The sequence below is a fragment of the Pan paniscus genome, chromosome 21 (assembly GCF_029289425.2).
Source record: "Pan paniscus chromosome 21, NHGRI_mPanPan1-v2.0_pri, whole genome shotgun sequence".
NCBI lineage: Eukaryota > Metazoa > Chordata > Mammalia > Primates > Hominidae > Pan > Pan paniscus.
The window spans coordinates 4,321,279-4,347,739 of record NC_073270.2 but is presented as its reverse complement, the minus strand read 5'-3'; the positions used below and the strand labels follow the sequence as shown (position 1 = coordinate 4,347,739).

The 26,461-nt window shown below is 41.7% G+C and overlaps 1 protein-coding gene, 1 non-coding gene and 1 pseudogene across 4 annotated transcripts in view; 2 read left to right on the top strand and 1 right to left on the bottom strand.

Moving 5' to 3' along the window:
• Nucleotides 1-26,461, top strand: part of DNAAF9 (dynein axonemal assembly factor 9) — a 160,517-nt gene that overhangs the window by 28,726 nt on the left and 105,330 nt on the right. For 2 of the 3 annotated variants that reach the window (XM_003821307.6, XM_008974784.5), the window contains exons 4-7: nucleotides 2,388-2,512; nucleotides 3,552-3,648; nucleotides 4,524-4,630; nucleotides 19,337-19,414. In XM_003821307.6, coding sequence (XP_003821355.1) covers nucleotides 2,388-2,512; nucleotides 3,552-3,648; nucleotides 4,524-4,630; nucleotides 19,337-19,414 — 407 coding nt within the window. The remainder of the gene's footprint in view (nucleotides 1-2,387; nucleotides 2,513-3,551; nucleotides 3,649-4,523; nucleotides 4,631-19,336; nucleotides 19,415-26,461) is intronic. The other variant, XM_063601022.1, reaches the window with a different exon arrangement.
• On the top strand, nucleotides 4,706-19,311 carry LOC129394945 (ubiquitin-conjugating enzyme E2 variant 1-like; annotated as a pseudogene).
• Nucleotides 18,788-18,894, bottom strand: LOC112438053 (U6 spliceosomal RNA). The gene has a single exon (XR_003026551.1). It is a non-coding gene; the product is annotated as a U6 spliceosomal RNA (small nuclear RNA).

Genomic DNA, 26,461 nt, shown 5'->3' with positions numbered 1-26,461 from the left:
TGCGTGTGCCTTTCTTACCTCTGACAACATCTAGTTCCATCTTGTTAGGAGGCCTAATGGCTCTTGTTTCTGAGGAGCCATAGAATGGGGCCTCTGCTTTTCTTCTGGAAGTATGACTGCCTTTGTCCTCAGTTGTCAAACTGCTTTAATATTCTACCCCATCCCATGGCTCTTCCATTTACCTAGGTTTACTTGCATTCTTGGGATTGCTTTATTTACTTCACCCATGAGCATTGAAGACTATTCCTTAAATCCGTAAGCTGCTGATCTATTTATAGAAGCTCTTTCCACTGGCCTCTACTTCCTTCCTCCCAGTCTTTCCTGCGTACAAAGCTCACCACTGCACACAATAACTCTTCCTAAAGGGACAAGCAGTATGGTTGGGCCTGCAATTGCCTTAGAGCCAGATGAGCCAACAGCTGAGAGCTTTAGACACTGATGTCTGAGGGACAACTAGTCACTGGCCATATTTGGTGCTGTTTCCCTGCCTCAGTGGCCTTAGGCTGTGGGGTTTCCATATGGTATTGACCTCTGCAGTGAAGTACTCAGCTATGTCTGGTCCCATAGATGTGACTATGTGAACACTATGCCTCAGTAGATGGAGGCTGTTCTTTGACTCGTTCTGCAACTGCATTGCCAGACCCAGAGGGCCATGGTAGGGGGAGTATTGTTTGGGGACTAGGAAATTCTTGCTGTCAACATTTGAAAGTTCTAAAGTCACTTTGAAGCTGTAAACCAAAAATAAAATTCTAAGCCCTCCAACCAATTGAATGGACCCCCTTGTTGGCCAAGGGCATTCCAAAGTAAACTTGAAAAACGAGTTCAAGCCAGGATAGGAAGTGGAGGTTGGCAGTGCCTCATTATGTCCTCTTCCTTTTGGAATTCAGGCATAACTGACCAACATTAACATTAAAACAGAGATCTTGGCCAGGTGCAGTGGCTCACACCTATAATCCTAGCACTTCAAGGCCAAGGTGACTGGATCACTTGAGCTTAGGAGTTCGAGACCAGCCTGGGCAACATGGCAAAACCCTGTCTCTACAAAAAAAAAATAAAAATTAGCCAGGCATGGTGGCACTCACCTGTAGCCCCAGCTTCTTGTGGGGCTGAGGCAGGAGGATTGTTTGAGCCTGGGAGACAGAGGTTGCAGTGAACCTATATCATGCCACTGCACTCCAGCCTGGGTGACAGAGTGAAACCCTGTCAAAAAAAAAAAAAAAAAAAAAGAAAGAAAACAGATCTTAAGACCAACCAAATTGCTATTGTATAGCAGTAAGGTACATCACATAACATAGCAGACCCTGAAAGAAATCTAAGTATTTTATCCCAAAATATACTCCTTTGACATATTTTTAAATGGTGCTGCAAAGCTGTCTCTTGTCAGAGAAATCTACATTCTGTAGAGAATCCCTTTCCCTTTCCAGGTCTTTTCCTGATCCAGGGGAGACCAACTAAGAATCTGGTACCTTTTTAAGTCTGATAAACATTTACCTTCTATTGTTTCTGAAGCCTGCTACCTGGAGGCTTTACTTGCATAATAAGAACCTTGGTCTCCACAACCGCTTATCTTAGCCCAGACATTCTGTTGATTCCAGGTCTGTATTTATTTTTATTTTTATTTTTTGAGACAGAGTCTCACTCTGTCGCCCAGTCTGGAGTGCAGTGGTGCAATCTCGGCTCACTGCAACCTCTGCCTCCCAGGTTCAAATGACTCTCCTGCCTCAGCCTCCTGAGTAGCTGGGATTACAGGTGCGCGCCACCACACCCGGCTAATTTTTGTGGTTTTTTTTTAGTAGAGACGGGGTTTCACCATGTTGGTCAGGCTGGTCTCAAACTCCTGACCTCGTGATCCACCCGCCTCAGCCTCCCAAAGTGCTGGGATTACAGGCGTGAGCCACCGTGCCCAGCCCTGATTCCAGATCTTTAGGTAATAAAACTTAACTCTTTCAACCAATTGCCAGTCAGAAAATCTTTGAATCCACCTATGACATGAAAGGACCCTTTCACTCCTGACCCCGACTTTCTGGACCAAACCAAATGTACACTTTACATGTGTTGGTTGATGTCTGCTGGTAACTTCTGTTTCCCTAAAAAGTCTAAAATCAAGCTGTTATCCAGCCATTTTGGGTACATGTTCTCAGGACCTCCTGAGGGTATGTCACAGGCATGTCCTTAAACTTGGCAAAATAAACTTCAAAATTGATTGAGACTTGTCTCAGATACTTTTTGGTTTACAAGGCACAGTGCTTAATTAAATAATTTTCAGTTTAGAGTTTTGTTACATTGTCTCTGAAGTAGTTTCAATGGTTTTACTAATTATGTGGGCAGAAAATATCTAAAAGAAATGCGTTTGACAGTCTTGTGTTTTGATTTTGTTTTTCTTACAGATGTAATTATATTGATTAAATCGGATAGCGTCCATCTGTACTGTAATCCTGTAAACTTTCGTTATCTCTTACCTTATGTGGCACATTGGAGAAATCTGCATTTCCACTGCATGACCGAAAATGAGGTAAGAAGAAAAGAGAAGACAGGCACCTAGAGACATTCTAAGAATACTCTTTAAGGAAAGTGTTGATCTGCAATCAAATTGCAGAGTGTGACTATATAAAAAAGATTATCTGTTTGAAGTGGAGAATTTCATATTTCGTTTTGAGGCTACCTTATAGATAAATTGTATGCCTGTGGAGACAAAAGGAGGCTGTTCAAATTGGGACCTAGTGGTAAGTTTATGAACTTAACTTTTTGCCTGCTTCTTCATCACCATCCTGAATCCCATCTCTTAGGGGATTAGTGCCTAGGGACTGCCCTGGGATTTTTTTTTTTTTCTGGGACGGAGTCTCACTCTGTCGCCCAGGCTGGAGTGCAATGGCACAGTCTCGGCTCACTGCAACCTCGACCTCCCAGGTTCAAGCAATTCTCCTGTCTCAGCCTCCCGAGTAGCTGGGACAATAGGCACCTGGCTAATTTTTGTATTTTTAGTAGAGACGGAGTTTTGTTACATTGGTCAGACTGGTCTCAAACTCCTGACTTTAGGTGATCCGCCCACCTCAGCCTCCCAAAGTTCTGGGATTACAGGCGTGAGCCACCATGCCTGGCTCCCTGGGAGAATTTTTTAAGCTTTCTGACATTCCTGTGTTTGAATGTCTTGGTATCTGTTTTTCTTTCCCTTTGGGCCCTTTTCAAGGGTTTGACTGGAAATCAAGTTTGGATTTGAGATTTAGGATTTCATGAAAGTTGTGACCTGATACTGGTCAAGAACACTTCCTCCCATATGAATATTTGGCGGAATTTTTTGGGGGAAAAGTGTTATCTCTTGCATTTAGGTTTCCTGATCCATTTCAGTTGATTTTTGGGTATAATATGAAATAAGGGCATAACAAGTCTTTCTGACTAGCAAATGAAAAAGGTTGGCTTTGGAAACACCTCCTTGGGTGCAGTCCTCTGTAAATGTCATTTGGGACAACTCTGATTGACAAAATGCAGAGAAAATATGGGAATTTGTGTGATATCTCATCATAGCTTATTTTTCTTTTGATTTGTCTCTTCAGTATGAAGATGAAGAAGCCGCAGAAGAATTTAAAATTACCAGCTTTGTGGACATGGTTCGAGACTGTAGTAGAATTGGCATTCCTTACAGCTCCCAAGGTGAGTATCTGACAACAAGCCTTCTAGAACCTTGCTTAGGTGGTGTGTGAATTGAACGTCACTACTTTTCCTTTCATTGGGGGCATTCAGCTGAGAAACCCCTTCGTCTATTTTTACCAAAGACATCAAGCAGAATTAAGTATGGGGACTTTTCTGTGCAAGCTTGTATTAATTACTGTGAAGTTTCTGCAGCAACACAGCAGGCTGCCCAAAATCAGGTAGAAGAACTGATACAGAATTTAGCACAATTGACATGGCTGTATCACTTACTATACAAAGAGTATAGTATAGATGTTGGGGCATCTTGGTAATAAGAAAGAGGGATTTGGATAACTTCTAAAAAGATATGCTGACATGTTTTTAAATGATGTGTAAAATACAGGGAAAAACTATCAAGTTTAGCAGTGCTTGTATTGCAACAACAAAAAGAAAAAACCTTGCACATTGAAGCTGTTGTTAACAAGAAAGGAACATTTTTGATTTAGTAGTTTTCCCTTGAGGAAGTTGATTGGCTATGTTTCATAAGGGAAAGGAGCCAAGTTTGTGTCTGTTAATAATTATTCCCACTGAATGATGCAAGTCAGATATAATAGACTACTCTTATTTTTTACTTAGTTTACTCAGGAAACTGGAATGTTACAATATACTGTAAAGAAATCTGAATGTAACTTGTTTATGGTTTGAATTTTCCTTGACTTTCATTTTGTATTTCTAGTTTCAATATCTAACCATTTTATCTGTTTGAATTTTATTTTGCTAGGTGAGGCCCTGGTGACCACGTGAGAAATGATACCTGTCTAACCATGTTAGATCAGGTTTAGACTGTTATATTCAGGATGATATCTGATATGTGTTGTTGTATTTGATTCTTCTAGGTCACTTGCAGATATTTGATATGTTTGTGGTGGAGAAATGGCCAATTGTACAGGCCTTTGCACTTGAGGGCATTGGAGGGGATGGATTTTTTACCATGAAATATGAGGTATGTATGAAAAGCAGTATGCCTAGTTTTTGTCTGCCACTGGGCTGTTTTTATGAAGAACCCATGTGAGTGTGCATTATTATAACACCAAAAAGCTGGCAATTACCTCACAAGGGCATGGAGCAAGTTAGGAGACTTGAAATGGAAAATAGTTGCTGCTAAAGGCTAGTCTCAGACTGAGGTCCTGTGTCCTTTCTTCTTGGAGTTCTTCTCCATCCTTCCTCTCCCTTACCCCATTCTCAGCTGACTGTTCTTCCTGTCTACTCCTGTAGCCCCCTAGATTGACTTTTCCTACAGCTTTTATGATCCTGTTATTACACATTTGTCACACTCACCCACTTGCCCACCAACCCATCCACCCTGGTCTTTGTACTGGAAGCTCCTTAAGTACAAAAACATAACTTGTTGTTTGTACCTCAGAAATTTATATAATTTGAGAACTATTCAAGATCAATGAAAGGGACAGTGCAGAATTTGGATAAGTACAATGTACTAGAGGAATGGAAAGATTAGCTTTTTTGGTAAGAGCAGTGTCTTTTATTTCAGCATTCCTTGCATCTAGAAAATGACCAGTAAATATTTCTTAAGTGAGTCTGGGACAGTGTGTGATCCAGAGTACAGATTAAGGAAAATGGCCTGATAGGTTAGCAGCATGACCACGAGTATCCATGTGCCTCCATGGGATCCCCACTGAAATGACCTGCCCAGTACAGGAAACCAGGGACGGGGAACATTGTCATGCTAGAAATGGGGACATCCTGTTAGGGAGAGAGTAAGTGGGTCCCTTAGAAGCAAGGCACAGAGCTAATTTCTACCCCTCTGAGAAGTACTGGCATCCCTAGCAGATGACTGGAGGCTTGCCTGGGAGAACTATCACATCCTCTGAAATGGAGCAGCATGGGCTGTGGGGCTGAAGGGAAGCATACCACTTGGACTCCACTTTTCCTTTTCCAAAATCACAGTATTCTCACATTGACTACAAGTAGCAGAACATCCACAAAGCTGTGGAAGCTTCCCCTACTGGGAATTAACGCTGTCTAACTTAGAAGAGTAGGGGCTTGAAGGGAGGCAGACCATAGGGGTTAGAGAAGAAACTTAACATTTTTATAATATTAATTAATCATGGTAATATTTATTTTTAATTAATTGTATGAACTAGGTCTGAGTGCCTACTATATGCCAGGTACTTTTCTAAGCACTTTATGTGAATTGACTGATTTAATTCTTATAGTAACCCTCTGAGGTAGGTATAGTAACCCTCTGAGGCACATCCCCGTTCAAGAGCAATTAAATGAATTTCCCAGTTTCACAGAGCTAGTGAGAGGCAGAGCTGGGGCCAGGTCCAGATGGTCTGGTTTCAGAGCCTGTGCTCCTAACCACTGGGCTGCAGCTAGAATCACATTGGAAGAAGTGCACTGGGAGGCCACATAGTTGACATAACCCAAATGAGAGAGGTTTTCTGACCTTAAGGTGCGTCACACTATGAAGTCACATTCAAAAAGAACGTTATCTCCTTCCAAGAAACACCTTTGAAAAGTAATGTAGATCTTTACATTAGGATGGTGTTTTTAGGAAATGGGATGGGCCATGAAGAGGAAATGGTACACATCATAAAGGAAGGATGGTGTTTTTAGGAAATGGGATGGGCCATGTCACATTCAAAAAGAACGTTATCTCCTTCCAAAAAACACCTTTGAAAAGTAATGTAGATCTTTACATTAGGATGGTGTTTTTAGGAAATGGGATGGGCCATGAAGAGGAAATGGTACACATCATAAAGGAAGGATGGTGTTTTTAGGAAATGGGATGGGCCATGAAGAGGAAATGGTACACATCATAAAGGAAGAGTTACTATAGGTCTTCTCTAGGTCCCTCTCTCCACATCCTGCCCTTTTCTGTAGCTGCTCACTTTTATTTTCAGATACTTTCCTTTTGTCTCCATCTCATTCTACCCCACCTCAGTCTTCTTTCCCCTGCCCTTCCCAGTGCTTTGAGGTGTGGAGCAGTTTGGCCTACAGATGGGCTCTGCCAGTGCCCTCTCTACTCCACTCTGATGGCCTGATGACTGCCTGAGCCAGAAAGGCTCTTGCCTCCTTTGCAGGCTAAGAAAAGGAGAGCTATACTTAATAACTTAATTTTTAAAACTTGTGTTGTATTATATGGCCATACCCAGAAGAAAGTCATTAGCCCAGATGTGTTTTGTTCCTCATGTGGTAGGTGCCAGCATGAGAAAGAAAACCAGGCCCAGCCACAGCTTTTACTTGCCATTTATGCTGGGCCAAACTGAGTCATCGATATAGATAATTTTTTCTTCCTGGGAAGCAGTACAGGGAAGTTCCTCTGCTAGGGCGTTTTCTGCCTCTAACTTCCTCCTCCTTACTCTCCCACTGCTGGAACTGTGATCTGGTAATGTAAATTTACATCAATCAGCTCCACAAGGGGAGGATCCTAATAGCAAACCTCTAAATAATGAGTAACCAGTGAGCATTCATTCATCTGTTTATGGACAAATAGATCTTCATATTGAAAGATAGAATAAGAATTAGGAAAAGGGTCAACAAAATGTAAGAAAGAGACCACAACATATTAGATGCAGGGATAGATCAGCATGCTTTAAAAAAAGATTTTCTGCCGGGCGCGGTGGCTCACGCCTGCAATCCCAGCACTTTGGGAGGCCGAGGCCGGCAGATCACGAGGTCAGCAGATCGAGACCATCCTGGGTAACACGGTGAAACCCCGTCTCTACTAAAAATACAAAAAATTAGCCGGGCGTGGTGGCGGGCGCCTGTAGTCCCAGCTACTCGGGAGGCTGAGGCAGGAGAATGGCGGGAACCCGGGAGGCGGAGCTTGCAGTGAGCCGAGATAGCGCCACTGCACTCCAGCCTGGGCCACAGAGCGAGACTCCAGTCTCAAAAAAAAAAAAAAAAAAAAAAGATTTTCTTCAAGGAACAAAAATAATTGAGAAAATTTCTCTTTTTGGTACTTTTTAGGAACAGAATTTATAAAAAGAGAAATGAGATCTAGCAATGAGGTGAGCAATCAGAATTAAAAAGGGAGATGGAAGACATATAAGAAAAGATTGTAGGAAGTCTCAAAATTTATTAGTAGAATGAAAACTTACATTAAAAAAAGATATAAAAAATCTAATCAGTTGACACACTTGAAAAGCTTTTCCAGAATACAGAGGAAGGGGCCAAGTAGATTAAATCAATGGGAAAGAAGATGATGAAGTGGAAAATAGAGAATGGAAATTGGTGATATTGAAAGGAAAGAATTAAATTGAAGGTTGTTATGTAATAGTCTGTACCTCCCTCTACCACTCTCCTCTCCCCTCAAGTGACAGTCAACCAGGCATTTGCAGATGCCACCTCCACCCTAGGAAAAACAAAGAAGAGATTTGGGTGGAGGTTTTGTAAAAAAACTGAAAAGGGCCTGGTGAGTGGCTCACACTTGTAATCAAGCCTAGCACTTTGGGAGGCCAAGGCGGGAGGATCGCGTGAAGCCACGAGTTCAAGACCAGCCTGGCAACAAAAAAATTTTAAAAAAATTAATCGGGCACGGCTGGGCGCGGTGGCTCAAGCCTGTAATCTGAGCACTTTAGGAGGCTGAGGCAGGTGGATCATGAGGTCAAGAGATCGGGACCGTCCTGGCCAACATGGTGAAACCCCGTCTCTACTGAAAATATAAAAATTAGCTGGGCATGGTGGCAGGCACCTGTTATCCCAGCTACTCAGGAGGCTGAGGCAGGAGAATCACTTGAACCTGGGAGGTGGAGATTGCAGTGAGCCAAGATCATGCCACTGCACTCCAGCCTGGACGACAGTGTGAGACTCCATCTCAAAAAAAAAAAAAAAAATTAGCGAGGCACAGTGGCATGTACCTACAGTCCCACCTACTTGGGAGGCTGAGGCCGGAGGATAGCTTGAGCCCTGGAGCTCCAGGCTGCAGTGGGCTGATTGAACCACTGCACTCCAGCCTGAGCAACAGAGTGAGACACTGTCTCAAAATAAATAAATAAAAATGAAATAAATAAACTGAAAGGCAAGACAAAACCAAGAGATTTCATTGGCTAGTGTAGTTTTTGCTTCCTGAGAGTAAACCTGTTCACATTTTGGCATGTAGAATATAAGGGGATGGAGACCCAGTAATAGAAGCTCTGCGTAACAGTTATCAGGAATATACACCTTCCAGTTAGCCTTTTCATTGCCTCATTTCAAAGTATGAATAGGAAGCCAAAGATCACCAGACATTTGATTAAACAGCAGTAACTCAAAAGAAAAAGATCAATTTTTTTTTTAAAGAAGACCAGTTCATTAAGACCCAAAGATAATTTATGGTATAGAAGAAAACTTAAGACATAAAACTCTTTTTGGATGCCCAGAAAAATGTAAGATTTGTCAACCATAGGACAAGTGAATGTTGTAATAACTGAATGTATGGAAAATACGAGCTCTAGGAAATCATAATTGATAAAATCAATAGAGGGGTGGAAGGTAAAGTTAGGAAACTCTTTAGAAAGGTAAAATAAAAACATCACGGAGATAGAAAATATGATAAAAAAGTTAAAAGACTTTAACCTTTAAAGTTAACTTTAGGCCGGGCTTGGTGGCTCATACCTGTAATCCCAGCACTTTGGGAGGCTGAGGCAGGCAGATCACTTGAGGTCAGGAGTTCAAGACCAGCTTGGTCAACACAGCGAGACCCCCGTCTCTACTAAAAATAGAAAAGTAGCCGGGTGTGGTGGCACACGCCTGTAGTCCCAGCTACCTGGGAGGCTGAGGCAGGAGAATTGCTTAAACCCAGGAAGTGGGGGTTGCAGTGAGCTGAGATCGCACCACTACACTCCAGCCTGGGCGAAAGAGTGAGACTCCATCTGAAAAAAAAAAAAAAAAGTTAACTTTAAATGTTAGAAGACTGATCTAAGAAGTCTAATATCCAATGAGTAGAATTTCTGGAAAGAGGAGGCCACGATACCATAAGGGAAGAAATCTTTTTAAAACATAAACATTCCCAATCATAAAGAGAAATAAAAGGTTTTAAATTAAATCACTTAAGTATGAATGGGAAGAGGAAAAAAAACCCTTAAATCTGTCCGTGACATTTCAGACACTAAGGATAAAAGAATATCCTTTTTTTTTTTTTGAGACAGAGTTTTACTCTCGTTGCCCAGGCTGGAGTGCAATGGCACGATCTTGGCTCACTGCGACCTCTGCCTCCCAGGTGCAAACGATTCTCCTGCCACAGCCTCCCAAGAAGCTGGGATTACAGGCATGCTCCACCATGCCTGGCTAATTTTGTATTTTTAGTAGAAATGGGGTTCACCGTGTTGGCCAGGGTGGTCCCAAACTCCTGACCTCAGGTGATCTGCCTTCCTCGGCTTCTGAAAGTGCTGGGATTACAGGCATGAGCCACCTGCACCCAGCCTGGATGAAAGAATATCTTTAAAAGCTTCCAGGATGGCCGGGCGCAGTGGCTCATGCCTGTAATCCCAGCACTTTGGGAGGCCGAGGCGGAGGGATCACGAGGTCAGGAGATCGAGACCATCCTGGCTAACACGGTGAAACCCTGTCTCTACTTAAAAAAAAAAATACAAAAATTAGCCGGGCTTGGTGGCGGGCACCTGTAGTCCCAGCTACTCGGGAGGCTGAGGCAGGAGAATGGCGTGAACCTGGGTGGCGGAGCTTTCAGTGAGCCGAGATCATGCCACTGCACTCCAGCCTGGGCGAAAGAGCGAGACTCTGTCTCAAAAAAAAAAAAAAAAGCTTCCAGGAAGTTGGTCAGTAAGTTTGGCCAAAAAAGAAAAAAAAAGGCTTCCAGGAAGAAAAAACAAGTCACCCACCACAAAACAACAAAAACTGGTTCCCAAACCAACAAAAGCCCCCCAAAACAAAAACACAAACTAGGCATCAGGCAGTGAGGAATCCTGATTCCCTGAGAGATGGAAACAATCAAGGTGAGCCCCTTGATGGTACTAGCTTATCACTTTGAGAAAGTTTCCAGGCACAGCATAGAGAAGAGAGGACCCAGGTGGTGCCCAGCGCACTCCCTGAGTTAGGAGATGCAGCTGGGAGTCTGCGGAGACCAAAGCAGTTAGAGTACTAAAGAGGAAAGAACCGTCCAAAGATTCCCCTCGCCCCAGTCAGTACTCAGCAGAATGCTGATCAGTGCAGTCGTGTGTGTGGTAACTACTCAAGGTCAAGAGAAACCTACCTGAAAGGATTCGAGGATAGTGCCTGATGTGTGTTCTGGGCTGAGAACAGTGCCTGTTTTCACCAGTTAGACTGGCAAAACACATACAGGCCTATCTTAATTTATTGTGCTTTGGTTTGTTGCACTTTGTAGATATTGCTTTTTTTTTTTTAAACAAATTGATGGTTTGTGGCAGCCTGCATCCAGCAAGCCTGTTGGCTCCAATTTTCCAACAGCACGTGTTCACTTTGTGTCTCTGTGTCGCATTTTGGTAATTCTCATAATATTTCAAGCTTTTTCATTTTTATTATATCTGTTATGATAATCCATGATGAGTGATCTCTGATGTTACCATCGGAATTGTTTTGGGGCATCACAAACTGCACTCATATGAGATGATGAACTTAAATGATGTGTGTGTTCTGACTGCTTCACTGACTGGCTGTTCCCTCGTTTTTTGCTTTATCCTGACTTCCCTATTCATTGACCATAACAATATTGAAATTAGGCCAATTAATAACCCTACAATGGCCAATAAAGGTTCAAGTGAAAGGAAGAGTCACAATTCTCTCATTTTAAATCAAAAGCTGGAAATGGTTAAGCTTAGTGAAGGAGGCATGTTGAAAGCCAAGACAGGCTGAAAGCTAGACCTCTTGCACCAAACAGCTAAGTTGTGAATGCAAAGGAAAAGTTCTTGAAGGAAACTAAAAGCACTACTTCACTGAACACAAATTATAAGAAAGTGAAACAACCGTATTGCTGATACGGAGAAACTTTGAGTGGTCTGGATAAAAGATCAACGAACCAAAACATTCTGTTAAACCAAAGCCTAATCCAGAGCCTAAACCAAAGCCCTAACTCTCTTTAATGTGAAGGCTGAGAATGGTGAGGAAGCTGCAGAAGAAAAGTTTAAAGCTAGCAGAGGTTGATTTATGAGGTTTAAGGAAAGAAGCTGTCTCTATAACATAAAAGTGCAAGATGAAGCAGTAAGTGCTGATGTAGAAGCTGCAGCAAGTTATTCAGAAGATCTGCCTAAGATAGTTGATGAAGGTAGCTACATTAAACAACAGATTTTCAGTGCTGACAACAGCCTTGTATAAGAAGACGATGCCATCTAGGACTTTCTTTTTTATTTTTATTTTTTTAATTTTTGAGGCAGAGTCTCACCGTGTTGCCCAGGCTGGAGTGCAGTGGTGTGATCACGGCTCACTGTAGCCTTGACCTCCCAAACTCAAGCCATCCTCCCACCTCAGCCTCCCACCTAGCTGGGACTACAGGGGTACACCACCATGCCCAGCTAACTTTTTTATTTTTTGTAGAAATGGGGTCTCACCGTGTTGCCAGGACTGGTCTTGAACTCCTGGGCTCAAGTGATCCTCCCACCTCGGCCTCCCAAAGTCCTGGGATTACATGTGTGAGCCACAGCGCCCAGCCTCTAGGACTTTCATAAATACAGAGAAGTCAGTGCCTAGTTTCAAAGGACAGCCTGACTCTCTTGTTAGGGGCCAGTGCAGCTGGTGACTTTAAGTTGAAGCCAGTGCTCATTTACCATTCTGGAAATCCTAGGGCCCTTAGGGATTATGCCAAATCTACTCTGTGCTCTTTAAATGGATCACCAAAGGCTGGATGATAGCACATCTGTTTACAGCATGGCTTACTGAATATTTTAAGCCCACTATTGAGTCCTACTTCTCAGAAAAAAAAATTCCTTTCAAGTATTACTGCTGATTGACAGTGCAGCTAGACAGCAAAGAGCTCTAATGGAGGTGTACAAGAGGATTAATGTTGTTTTCATGCCTACTAACACAACATCCATTCTGCAGCCCATGGATCAAGTCATTTCGACTTTCAAGGCTTATTATTTAAGAAATACATTTCGTTAGGCAATAGATTCCTCTGATGGATCTGGGCAAAAAAAAATTGAAAGCCTTCTCAAAAAGATTCACCAATCTAGATGACATTAAGGGCATTCATGATTCATAGGAGGATGTCAGAATATCAACATTAACAGGAGTTTGCAAGAAGTGGATTCCAGCTCTCATGAATGACTTTGAGGGATTCAAGACTTCAGTGGAGGGAGTCACTGCAGATTTGGTAGAAATAGCAAGACAACTAGAATTAGAAGTGGAGCCTGAAGATGTGACTGACTTGCTGCAATCTTATGTTAAAAACTTTAATGGATGGGGAGTTGCTTCTTATGGATGAGTAAAGAAAGTGGTTTCTTGAGATGGAATCTGCTCCTGGTGAAGATGCTGTGAACATTGTTGAAACTTCAACAAAGAACTTAGAATATTCTGCAAACTTAGTTAATAAAGCAGTGGCATGGTTTGAGAGAATTGACTCTAATTTTGAAAAAAGTTCTACTGTGGGTAAAATGCTATCACGGCCAGGCACGGTGGCTCACGCCTGTAATCCCAGCACTTTGGGAGGCCAAGGTGGGCGGATCACCTGAGGTCAGAAGTTCAAGACCAGCCTGACCAATATGGTGAAACCCTGTCTCTACTAAAAATACAAAAATTAGCTGGGCATGGTGGTATGCACCTGTAATCCCAGCTACTCAGGAGGCTGAGGCAAGAGAATCGCTTGAACCCGGGAGGCAGAGGTTGCAGTGAGCTGAGATCACACCACTGCTCTCCAGCCTGGGCAACAGAGCGAGACTCCTCCTAAAAATAAATAAATAAATAAATAAATAAATAAATAAATAAATAAATAAATAAATAAATAAAATGTTATCAAATAGTGTGGCATATCACAGAGAAGTCTTTTGTGAAAGGAAGAGTCAGCTGATGTGACAAACTTCATTGTTGTCTTATTTTAAGAAATGGCTGCTGGCATAGTGGATTGTGCCTGTAATCCTAGCACTTTGGGAGACTGAGGCAAGAGGATCACTTGAGACTAGGAGTTCAAGTTCAGCCTGAGCAACATAACATTATCCCATCTTTACAAAAACAGATTTTTGTTTTAATTAGCTGGCATCATGGTGCACCTGTAGTTCTAGCTACTCTGGAGGCTGAGGCAGGAGGATTGCTTGAGAAGGAAGCAGTCTTTCTGGAGGATTGCTCCAGAAGGTCAAGGCTGCAGTGAGCTATGATTGTGCCACCGCACTCCAGCCTGGGTGACAGAAGGAGACTCTATTTCAAAAAAAAAAAAAAGAAAAAAAGGAAAAGAAGGAGAGAGAGGGAGAGAAAGAAAAGAAGGAAAGGAAAGGAAGGGGAGGGGAAGGGAAGGGAGGGAAAGGGATTTCTGCAGCCTCTTAACCTTCAGCAGCCAACACCCTGATCAGTCAGCAGGTATCAGCATGGAGGCAAGACCCTCCACCAGCAAAAAGATTATGACTCACTGAAGGCTCAGTTGATTGTTCGCATTTTTTAGTGATAAAGTATTTTTAAAATTAAGGTGTATACATTTGATTTTTTTAGATGTGTTATTGCATACTTAATAGACTATGGTGTGTTGTAAACATAACTTTTATATGTACTAGGAAACCAAAATATTTGTGTGACTTGCTTTATTGCATTATTCACTTTATTATAGTGATTTGGAACCAAGCCTGCAATAGCTCTGAGGTATGCCTGTAATTCACTGGGCCCTGGGTAGATCACTCAGGAGGATTTTGTCTCAGTAGCAGGGAAAAATCAACCCTAGACTGAGCAGTGGCTCCAGGCCTTCCTAATAATTCATAAAAGCAGGACCCCAAAGGATCAAACTGTTTTCAAGTAACTTAACTGCTTTCCAGAACAAAGCATAAGAATATTTATAGGAATACAAAAATATTTAGCACCCAGCAAGGTAAAATTCATGGTGTCTGGCATCCGGAGATCATCAGGCTTAAAAAAAGCAGGAAAACACAATTGATAATGAGGTAATCAGTCTTCAAAATTGGCCTAGAATTCACAGAAATGTTAGAAGAAAAGGACATTAAAACAGTTGTTATAACTGCATTTCATATGTTCAAGAAGCTAGAGGAAAGACTGAGCCATAGAAGATACAAAAAAAAGACCCAAAGCTGGGCGCAGTGCCCTGTGCCTGTAGTCTCAGCTATTCAGGAGGCTGAGGCAGGAGGATCACTTGCACCCAAGAGTTCAAGGCCAGCCTGGGGAACATAGCAAGACCCGTGTCTCAAAAACAAAAAAAACCCAAATCAACTTCTAGAGATGAAAACTACAACGTCTAAGATGAGAAATACACTGGATAATAATGAATGCAATAATTGAGAATTTTTAAGAGGAAAAATACACTAGATGAGATTAATGGCAGATTGAATAATGCCAAAGAAAAGATGAGTGAATTTGAAGCCATAGCAGTAGAAACTATCCAAGATGAAGTGCAGAGAAAATAAAGAATCCAAAGTCATAGTCATGAGGACAGAATAAAGACATTTTATGTCTTTTTGTTTTGTTTTGTTTTCCTTTTTGTGGAGAACAGGGTCTCTCTATATTGCCCAGGCAGATCTCGAACTCCTGGGCTCATACTGTCCTCCTGCTTCTGCCTCCCTAAGAGCTGGGATTACAGGTGTGAGCCACCATGCCCGGCCAGAATAAAGACATTTTAAAACTAAAAAAAAAAAAAAAAAGAGTTTGCTTTGCATTAATCTTTTTTTTTCTTTTTTTTCGTTTTTATTTTTTAGTTTTTATTTTTTTGAGACGGAGTCTCACTCTGTCACCCAGGCTGGAGAGCAATGGCATGGTCTCGGCTCACCGCAACCTCTGCCTCCTGGGTTCAAGTGATTATCCTGCCTCAGCCTCCTAAGTAGCTGGGATTACAGGTGTGAGCCACCACGCCTGGCCAGAATAAAGACATTTTAAAACTAAAAACAAAACAAAACAAAACAAAAAAGTTTGCTTTGCATTAATCATTTCTTTTTTTTTTTTTTTTTTTTTTTGAGACGGAGTCTCACTCTGTCACCCAGGCCAGAGAGCAATGGCACGATCTTGGCTCACCGTAACCTCCGCCTCCTGGGTCCAAGTGATTCTCCTGCCTCAGCCTCCCGAGTAGCTGGGATTACAGGTGTGTGCCACCACACCTGGCTAGTTTTTGTATTATTAGTAGAGACGGGCTTTCACCATGTTGGCCAGGCTGGTCTTGAACTCCTGACCTGAGGTGATCTGCCCGCCTCGGCCTCCCAAATTGCTGGGATTACAAGCGTGAGCCACTGTGCCTGGCCTGCATTAATCCTTTCTTAGCTGTTGGATAATGTGTTCCATCAAACAAGGGTAGTTAACCAAGAAAGAGGAGACAAGTAACCCACAGAGCAAAATCCATCAACTGAGAGCTCCAGGATGATGTCAAAGAATGTGAAAGTCCAGCCAGAATGAGGTAGAAGAAAGGGAATTTGAATTTCTGATATGTTTAAGTCAGTGGTTCTCAGTCGGGGTGAATTTGTCTTCTCCTTCCCCCTAGACATTTGACAATGTTTGGAAATATTTTTGGTTTGCATTTGGAGCAGCGGGGGCGGGTGCTATAGGCAGCTAATGAGGGCCTACAATGCACAGGGCAACCGCACAGAACAAAGAAATGTCAAGCCCAAAATGAAAATAGTGTTACTGTTGAGACACCCTGGAGTAGGCAAATTGGATGGGGCTGGTAGAAAAAAACAGAATTGATTTGTAAAAAAAAAATTATACGGGTGAAAAAAATGAAGCTGTTAGTACTTCTAAGAATAATAATAAGAAAGCAAATTGGAATGTAAAATGTACTTAGCCTGCAGTAAATAATATTTACATGGTTTTAACATTGTAAACAATAATTATTAATAAACCGCTTCAAGCGACAGCAATGCAAGATGGCAGCCACCACAGGCTCAGTAGTAAAAGTCCCTTGCAATTTCCAACTGTTGGAAGAACTCGAAGAAAGCCAGAAAGGAGTAGGAGATGACACAGTTAGCTGGGGTCTAGAAGATTACGAAGACATGACACTTACAAGATGGACAGGGATGATAATTGGGCCTCCAGGAACAATTTATGAAAACCGAATATACAGCCTTAAAATAGAATATGGACCTAAATACTCAGAAGCACCCCCCTTTGTAATATTTGTAACAAAAAATTAATATGAATGGAGTTAATAGTTCTAATGGAGTGGTGGACCCAAGAGCCATACCAGTGCTAGCAAAATGGCAGAATTCATATAGCATCAAAGTTGTCCTGCAAGAGTTTCGGCGCCTAATGATGTCTAAAGAAAATATGAAACTCCCTCAGCCACCTGAAGGACAGTGTTAGAGCAATTAACCAAAAAGAAAAACCACAGGCCCTTCCCCTTCCCCCCAACATTCGATTTAAGCAGTCTTCATTTTTCAGTAGTAAATTTTCTAGATATGTCTTGTAGACCTCAGAGTACTGGAAAGGAAGCTCCCATTCAAAGGAAGTTAAGATACTGTAAATGATACTAATTTTTTGTCCATTTGAAATATATAAGTTGTGCTATAACAAATCATCCTGTCAAGTGTAGCCACTGTCCATGTAGTTGAACTTCTGGGATCAAGAAAGTCTGTTTAAATTGATTACCATCATAACTGGTGGGGCACATCTAATTCAACTGTGAAAAGACACATCACACAGTCATTTTGCTGCTGATTACACGGCCTGGGGTCTCTGCCTTCGTTAGACCCTTACCCTCCCACCTCCCACTTTCCCTGCAACAACAGCCGTCTAGCCTGGGGGGCTTGTTAGAGTAGATGTGAAGGCTTCAGGTCGCAGCCTGTGGGACTACTGCTGGGTGTGTGGGGTGCTTTGCCTGCACCCCTCGTTTAAGTCTTAAATGATGCCCCTTCCAAGCCATCATCCTGTCCCCACACTCCTCCACTCCCACCTTTGGCCAAAGCATAGATTGTAACCCCTCCACTCCCCTCTGAGATTGGCCTTTGGTGAGGAATTCAGAGCTTTCCCCATATCTTCTCTCCCCCACCTTTATCGAGGGGTGCTGCTTTTTATTCCCTCCTCAAGATCCTTTTTGCACCATCACCACCCAACACCTTCCATGAGACTTCCTTGCTTTGGCCAGAAGACATCAGGTAAGGTTGCAAAGAGTCTTTGACCTCCCTTGTTTAATTTTGTAACCGTACTTATTCACTCTCCACCAGCCTGGGAAATGAATATTGGGTCCTCAGCCCTGCCACCCTCTGCTGTCATTGGCTGATGCGTTGTTTTTAGCTCAGGTTTTGATAAGGTGAAAAGAATAGTCACCAGGGTTACTCAGACCTGCCAGCTCTCAGAGTCCTTGGTGGTTAAACTCGGAGAAAGGCCACATGAAGACACTTGGAAGCACACGTGATCCTTCTGAATTGTTTTACTTTCATGTAATGGCTTTTGCTTTTAAAAATTGAAGTTTTAAACAGGGCTTTCATGGTCATCCTTGCAATCCATTGGGGTCTAGTTTGGAATCTGAAAACTGGAACAAAAAGAACCTTGAATCTGGTGCATGCCTTGGTTTTGGTGCTGCTGCTGCTTCTCAAGATCCTCAGCAGGGATTAAGAAAGAACCCGGTGTGCACAGCAGATCCCCGAAATTGGTTGGCTTGACCTCCTGGCAAATTGCTGCATCTTTCCACTTTCTGTTCAGGACCACTAAATGCTGAAATTTGGATGCATACCAAAATAAAAGCAATTCATTGTGTAAAAAAAGTTATTATTAATAAACTAAAAAAGTCGTATTATGATATTAAATGATGTTAGGATATGTATGTGTAAACAGTTTGGGGGCCGGGCACAGTGGCTCACACTTGTAATCCCAGCAGTTTGGGAGGTTGAGGTTGGTGGATTACTTGAGCCCGAGAGTTCGAGAAAGAAACAGTTTGTGAATAGGAATGGGTGTAGAAGAACTACATCTTTGCCAGAAGTCAATATTTAGTTTCTAAATTGATAAATCAAAAAATAGTGATAGAAGCATATTATATCAAAACTGGAGGTAAATACCAAAAATAAAATGACGTGAGTTCTAAGTGGTTGCTTCTTTTTTAAAAAAATTATTTTTTGAAAATGCGGAATGCTTCACAAATTTGCATGTCATCCTTGCACAGGGGCCATGGTAATCTTCTCTGTATCCTTCCAATTTTAGTATATGTGCTGCTGAAGGGAGCACCTAAGTGTTTGTTTATGAGGAGTGAGACTAGTGGGGGTTTGGGAAAGGTTGGAGTTGGGGATTACCATTTTTTATTATAAGCCTTCTGTACCATTTGATTTTTAAAGCCATGGACATGGATTATTTTGATTAAAATTTTATTTAAAACAAAGGCAAAAAATATACAATATACACAAGTCTGTATGTGCATGTGTGTATGTATAAATATATATGTGCCCATTATTGAAGATAATCAGTACCAAAGTTTCTGAAAAAATAGTTTCCTTGTATGGTAAAACATTTATTAATATGTATAGGGCAAATATAATTGATAAATTTTTGATTTATTATTCTGTTCACACTAGTTTACACCAAAAGAGTCATTTCTGAACATCAGAAAATAATTCTGATTGTCCTAATGATATTGACTTAATTATTTCAATGTTTTTGCCCTCTGTTGCAGTTGCAGGATGTGAGTTTGAATCTATGGAATGTCTACAGCAAGATGGATCCTATGTCTCTGGAGAGTTTGCTTTCAGATGTAAGGAGCCAAACAGTAACTTTTAAATATTAGTATTACGTCCAGCTCAGTTACCTGCCAGTGATCTTTAATTTGAAGAAATGCAAAGGATATTTTAGTTTGCTTCGGTCAAAAAATAGAGCAGGTTCTTTCTTGATTATTGTCTTGAATTCCTTGGGGGTATAAAGGAGCCTGGCAAAGTGACACTGCTCCCTCTTCCACTCTGAGGTGACTTCACTGGAGGCAAAACCAGGGCCTCCTGCCTGGCCTTTAGGTTTAGGTTTTTATCTAAAGGCATTCTTTCTGTTGGACTGGACTTTAGAAAAACAATTCAGAAGGCTTTCTCTGGCATGAAAAGATAGAAAGATGAGATTATGGCTTAAAGGAATCAAGGATTAGAGCCCGGGGGCAAACTTTTTCTGTGAAAGTCTAGTTAGTGATATTTTAGCCTTTGTGTGCCTTATGGTCTCTGTGGCAACTACTTAACAATGCCATAGTAGCATGAAAACAGCTCTAGACAGTGTTTAAACAAATGGGTATGTCTGTGCTCCCAGGAAACTATTTACAAAAATACACGGCCTGTCTATATCAGGATCGGGGGGAAATTTGCAACGAGCGGCAACAAACAGAACTAAAGCTTTAGGACTCTGTACTCTGGTTAGGCAGGTCAGTGGTGTCTCTCAGTGGCCATAGATAGATATGCATGGTCACGGACTTAGAATTAGCCATTTCACCAAGGAGCTTCAGTGCAATTAGCGAGGAACAATATTTAACAACCAAGATCTGGGCATTAGGTATGTTTCTTGCTTCTGTGGGGACATTGGTTTTAGGCCCTTTGAGTGGGCATGCTGAGAAAATAAAGTAAAAGAATAATAAGGAAAAGATACAGTTTCAAAAATTGTCTTTCCTTGAAAGAACGGAAGGTTTGAATCTACGTATTCAAAAGGGCAGACTGGGCACAGTGGCTCACGCCTGTTATCCCAACAGGTGTGAGGAGGCTGAGGCAGGTGGATCACCTGAGGTCAAGAGTACAAGACCAGCCAACATGGTGAAACCCCATTTCTACTAAAAATACAAAAATTAGCCAGGCACAATGGCACGCGCCTGTAATCCCAGCTACTCAGAAGGCTGAGGCAGGAGAATCGCTTGAATCCAGGAGGTGGAGGTTACAATGAGCTGAGATCATGCCCCTACACTTCAGCCTGGGTGACAGAGCACGACTCCATCTAAAAAAAAAGAAAAGGGTATACCATGCCCCAGAGAAAATTGTCCCACAATGGTCAACACTGAGACATATTCTAATAAAGTTACTAGACTTCCCCTCAAGCCCTAAATCCCCCCAGAAAACAATAAAATGCGTTGGCATCCAGGTACAGATAAAGTAGAAAAATGCAGGGTGGCCTTGAGTTTCTCCATAGCAGAAAAAAAAATGAAGCAACATACCTATAATAAAATCCTCAAGAACAAAAATATAACACCCAAATTTTATTTTATTTATTTATTTTAAAAATATATATATTTTTAGAGACAGGGTCTTGCTCTGTTCCCAAGCTGGAGTGCAGCGGTGATCATAGCTCACTACAGCCTTGAACTCCTGAGCTCAAGTGATTCTTGCACCTCAGCCTCCTGAGTAGCTGGGACTACAGGCGTGCATCACCACACCTGGCTAATTTTTTATTTTTTTTGTAGAGATCAGGTCTTGCTGTGTTGCCCAGAGTGGTCTTAAATTGCTGGAACCTGGGAGGCAGAGGTTGTAATGAGCCGAGATTGTACCATTGCGCTCCACACTCCAGCCTGGGCAACAACAGCGAGATTCTGTCTAAAAAAAGAAAAAACCTGAAAAATTAAGTAATAAAGATATAAATAACAATACAAAATGAAATGAACAGTAAAAGATAAAGCTGGATGGGTGAGGAAGGAGGGATTAGGAAAAAGAAGTATACTAATTTTATTACTGAACATGGTCAGAGATTAAGAAAATTGAGCATTAAAGTTTTTACATTAGTTAACAAGGTAAACACTAGCACTCGGTAATTTTTTTTTTTTTTTTTGAGACAGAGTCTCACTCTGTCGCCCAAGCTGGAGTGTAGTGGTGCGATCTTGGCTCACACTGCAACCTCCACCCCCACAGGTTCAAGTGATTCTCCTGCCTCTGCCTCCCAAGTAGCTGGGATTACAGGCGCGTGCCACCATGCCTGGCTAATTTTGTATTTTTACTGGAGATGGGGTTTTGCCATGTTGGCCAGGCTGGTCTTGAATTCCTGACCTTAAGTGGTCCGCCCACCTTGGCCTCCCAAAGTGCTGGGATTACAGGCCTGAGCCACCACACCTGGCCTCACTAATAATTTAAGTAATGAAAACACTACATATCAGAGTATTTGAAAAACAGCTAAAGGAGTGCTTGTAAGAAATTTTTAATTGAAAATAAGTAGCCAAGTGAAGAAGAGGAAAAGAGTAAGGAAAGAATTCACTACATGGAAAGCAGAAAATAATGAAATAGAACATAGGAACTTATAAATAATCCCAGCACTGGTACTTTGGACCTGAAAATAATGAAATAGAGAAACCATTAGCTTAATTGTGGTAGGTTATATTATTTCTTCATACCTTTTTTTTTCCCTTCATGCCCTTGTTGTAGTTGACAGTGGTTATTCTTTCCTGTTACACTGATGTTGGCCCTGGTCATATGGAAGGTGATTGGTCATAACATGACATGTCTGACCAGGGGCCTTCGGTGTTCTTGTGTAATTTTTCTTGGCCTCTTATACTCTTGCTGTGAGAACTTTTCTCAGGTAGTTGCTGCTTTATGTGTGGGTCCTGAAATGACATACATAGAACAGACTGTAACAGTCCAGCTGAGCCATAGCCAGCCTGCAGACCTGTAAGCAATAACCTCACTAATAAATTAACAAGAAAAAAAAGGGAAAAAGCAGAAATTTCAAAAGAGAAAAGAGGGCAATGATAGGTACAAGGAAGTTAAGAGTCATAAGAAAGTAATTGCATCATTTCAATGCAAATACATTTGGTTAAAGGTTAATTAAAATGGGCCCCAGGATAGATAGAAAATCTAAAATAACCAATTGAAAAAAGGCAGAGAAATTACCAGGAACACATTTCGTAATTCTCCTAAAACCTTCAAATATAGTTTCAGAGCTATTTAAAAGTTCAGATCTGGCCGGGCTCTAAACCGGGCTCTGAATTGGGGCTGGATTAGCAGCTCACGCCTGTAATCCCAGCACTTTGGGAGGCCGAGGCAGGTGGATCACCTGAGGTCAGGAGTTCAAGACCAGCCTGGCCAACATGGTGAACCCTCATCTCTACTAAAAATACAAAAATTAGCTGAGCGTGGTGGCACATGCCTGTAATCCCAGCTACTTGGGAGGCTGAGGCAGGAGAATCACTTGAACCCGAGAGATGGAAGTTGCAGTGAGCCAAGATCACGCCTCCAGCCTGGGCAACAGAGCGATACTCTGTCTAAAAAAATAAATAAAAGTTCAGATCCTACCCTTAAAACGTTTTAATGTAGTGATGAACTAAAACCAGACAGCATTGAAAAAGAACATCTTGCAAACTTTTAATGAAATTAGCTTAAAACAAAAATTCAGACGGCACTGGATCTGAAAAAAAAAGAGAAATTAGCTGTTATCAAAACTCAATAAAAAGAAACTAAAGAAAATGAAAACTACAGACCAGTATTATGAATATTGATACCAGTATTTTAAGTTAAATATTAGCAAACAGAACCTAGTGTCATATTAAAATAATATTCTATGAAGTAGGGTTTATTAAAGGTTCTATATTTAGTTCAATATCTGGAAATCTACTAGTGTAATTGCTATATGAATTTTTCCTCTTGGAGGCTTTTGTAATGACTCCATAGATGCTAAAAAAAAGGCATTTGATAACATTGAACATCTGTTCTATTTAAAAATTTCTTTTTTTTTTTTTTGAAACACATTCTCACTATCACCCAGGCTGGAGTGCAGTGGCACAATCTCAGCTCACTACAGCCTCCACCTCCCGGGTTCAAGTGATCTCATACCTCAGCCTCCTGAGTAGCTGGGACTACAGGTGTGTGCCACCATGCCTGGCTAATTTTTGTATTTTTAGTAGAGACGGGGTTTCACCATGTTGACCAGGCTGGTCTCAAACTCCTGACCTCAGGTGATCTGCCTGCCTCGGCCTCCCAAAGTACTGGGATTCCAGGCATTAGCCACCAAACCCAACCTCTGTTTAAACATTTATAATTAAAGAAGAATGTAAAAGAAAAATAACATCAGAAATTTTTGGTTTTTGAAAAACATCATCATCCCCTGGCGAACCTAATTATGAAAAAAAGTGAAAATGCACAAATATACAGAGAATGTAAGAATTAGGAAGACCATTTAACCACAGATAAAGAAGAGAGACAGGTAATTTAGTAGTATCTGCATGCAGTCTCCTCAACTGAGGATACTGAAGGTCACACATAGAGGCCAGAATAGCACTGTAGTTTTAAGAACATTGCTAGTGTCCCTAGAGTCAGTGGAGAGGGTCCACTCGGGAGAGCATCTTTAATTGCACCTGGAACAGCAGCGACATCATGCAGCTGAAGCAGCAACAGTGGTGATCACCATGGGCTGTAGAGCATGCTCTTTCCTAGTTTTCTGACTTCTATGAGCTTGATTCTTAGGTGATGGGAAGAAGGAGAAGGAAGCCCTTTTGATGTGTGATAGTGGACTTCTCATCCATCCTGAAGAGTAAAGGCTGAGAGCCAGATTCAACTGTATTTGGAAATAATAAAGTAAGGTGATAACTCTGCCTGGAAGTGCTCAGGATTGCTTCTTAGAGGAGTCATGTGTGGTAATCAGATGTTTTCCAGAAAGGGGAGAAGGTGGTAGAACATTCTAGACAGAGAGAGAAGGAGGCTTTCTGAAAGTGCCAGAATAGTCCTCTGCTGAATTTTGAGAGAAGGTGCTCAAATGTGGCTGCTTTGCCCTCACTGGTATTTAAGCCAGTCCTTGCCTAACTTGAGGATGGTACAATGAATATGGACTTGGAGCCACCCAAGAGCTGCCTCTGCTGGATGCCAGCCTAGAGCCAGGAGTTCTGTTTGAAGTTCAGTATCCTTGTCCTCTGGCTAAGGGCCAAGGCACAGTGGCATGGTTCTTGACCTCTGTTGCATCTTTCTTCTGGATTTGGCCTTGAAGAATCTGAATGATAAACTTTCCATCCACCTGACCAGTTCCACTTACTTACAACAGTATCCATTTCCACAAATGCAGTGTTTATGTTGGGGAAAAGTTGGGAGAATAGCATGTCTAGCGGAAAGCACGCAGGTTCTAGGTATCTCTTGTCTAGATATTTTTCTGCTTTTGCTGCTTGTTAGTATTGAATCCTCAGGCAAGTCACTTTATTGCCTGGTGCCTCAGTCTCTTCTGTAAAGTGGGCATAGAGAAGTAACAAAGATGTCAGAAAGATTTAAAAGGACAATATACATAAAATAACATTTCATATAGAATGCTGGTGATTTTTAATGAGTCATTGCATCTTGCATTGGAAAAATAGAATGTGCATGGAGCTAAAAGCAGCACTTAATGATTCATTCTACCTTATTCTATAATTAGTACTGACATATCCACCTCCCTCAGGGGTGGTTTTTTGGGGAACAAAGTGCCTATCTTCTTCTCTGTAACCCCTAAAGCACACTGTGTTTTTCACCTACAAGTTAGCAGAGAATTGGTATTGCTTGACTGTGTGACTGCTTCCTGTCATAGACCCAAACCAAAATGGGTGTCACCAGGTAGGCCATTTAAGTGGAAATATACCTCCTGAGTCTGTTTCTAATAGAATTGAAACACAGTGTATTCTGTATTAATAGCCTTTTTTTTAGGGGGGGGGGGATGTGGGGGGACAGGGTCTCACTCTGTTACCCAGGCTGGAGTGCAGTGGTGCTATCTCGGCTCACTGCAACCTCTGCCTCCCAGTCTCAAGTGGTTCTCCCACCTCAGCTTCCCGAGAGGCTGGGACTGCAAGCACTTGCCACCACACCTGGCTAATTTTTGTGTTTTTTTAATAGAGACAGGGCCTTGCTGTGTTGCCCGGGCTGGTCTCAAACTCCTGGGCTCAGGTGATCTGCCCACTCCCAAAGTGGATGAGCCACCGCACCCGGTCCTTTTTTGTTTTTTTAAAGTCTCACAAAGTGAAGCATTCTGGTAAAGCTGAAGAGGTTGGACAGAGCCAAGTAAGCAAGGCAAAGATGCACTCTGAGATGGGTGGCTTTGGGCACAGCTTCCCTGAGGCCAGTGATGTGCATTATGAGTATCAGAGAGAGAGAGCAGACAAATGTCAGGATGTTGTGGGGAGGGCTCAGATGTATATATTTATTTATATATTATATAACATCTGTATACATGTTATATATAATGTGTTATATATACATATATTTACATATTGAGGATATGTCATTTTATTGCCTAGTGCCTCAGTCTCTTCTGTAAAGTGGGCATAGAGAAGTAACAAAGATGTCAGGAAGATTTAAAAGGATAATATACATAAAATAACATTTCATATAGAATTATTTCATATAGAATTTACATGTATGTATATATAACATATGTAAATATATATTTATACGTATATATATAAATATTTTGAACTCATAGATTTAAACATATTTGATGTGTTGATATCCATTGCAATTACCATCTTTCTCACAGCCAGCCTTGGGCCAACCTGCAGTAGAGGCAGTACTGAAGATACCTAGTGTGCAAGGTCTGATAATAAGCACTTGATACAGGTTATTTCACTTAATTCCTGTAATACCTCTGCAAGGTAGATAGTAGTCATCCCAGCTATATAAGGCATTTGAAGCTCAGGTTAAGTTGCTTGCCCAAGGTCACACAGCCAGTAAGAGGCAGAGATTCAAGCACAGGTTTTTCTGAATTGAAACGTTCTTTAACTGCTGGAATGTGAATGACAGCCAACTGGAAAAGGAGAGTAGATCTGGGACCAGAGAGGTCAGACAGACATTGAAGGTCTGTGGTTAAAGTGTTAGTTGGCAGCGCTAGAAGTGTATTTATCTCCAGA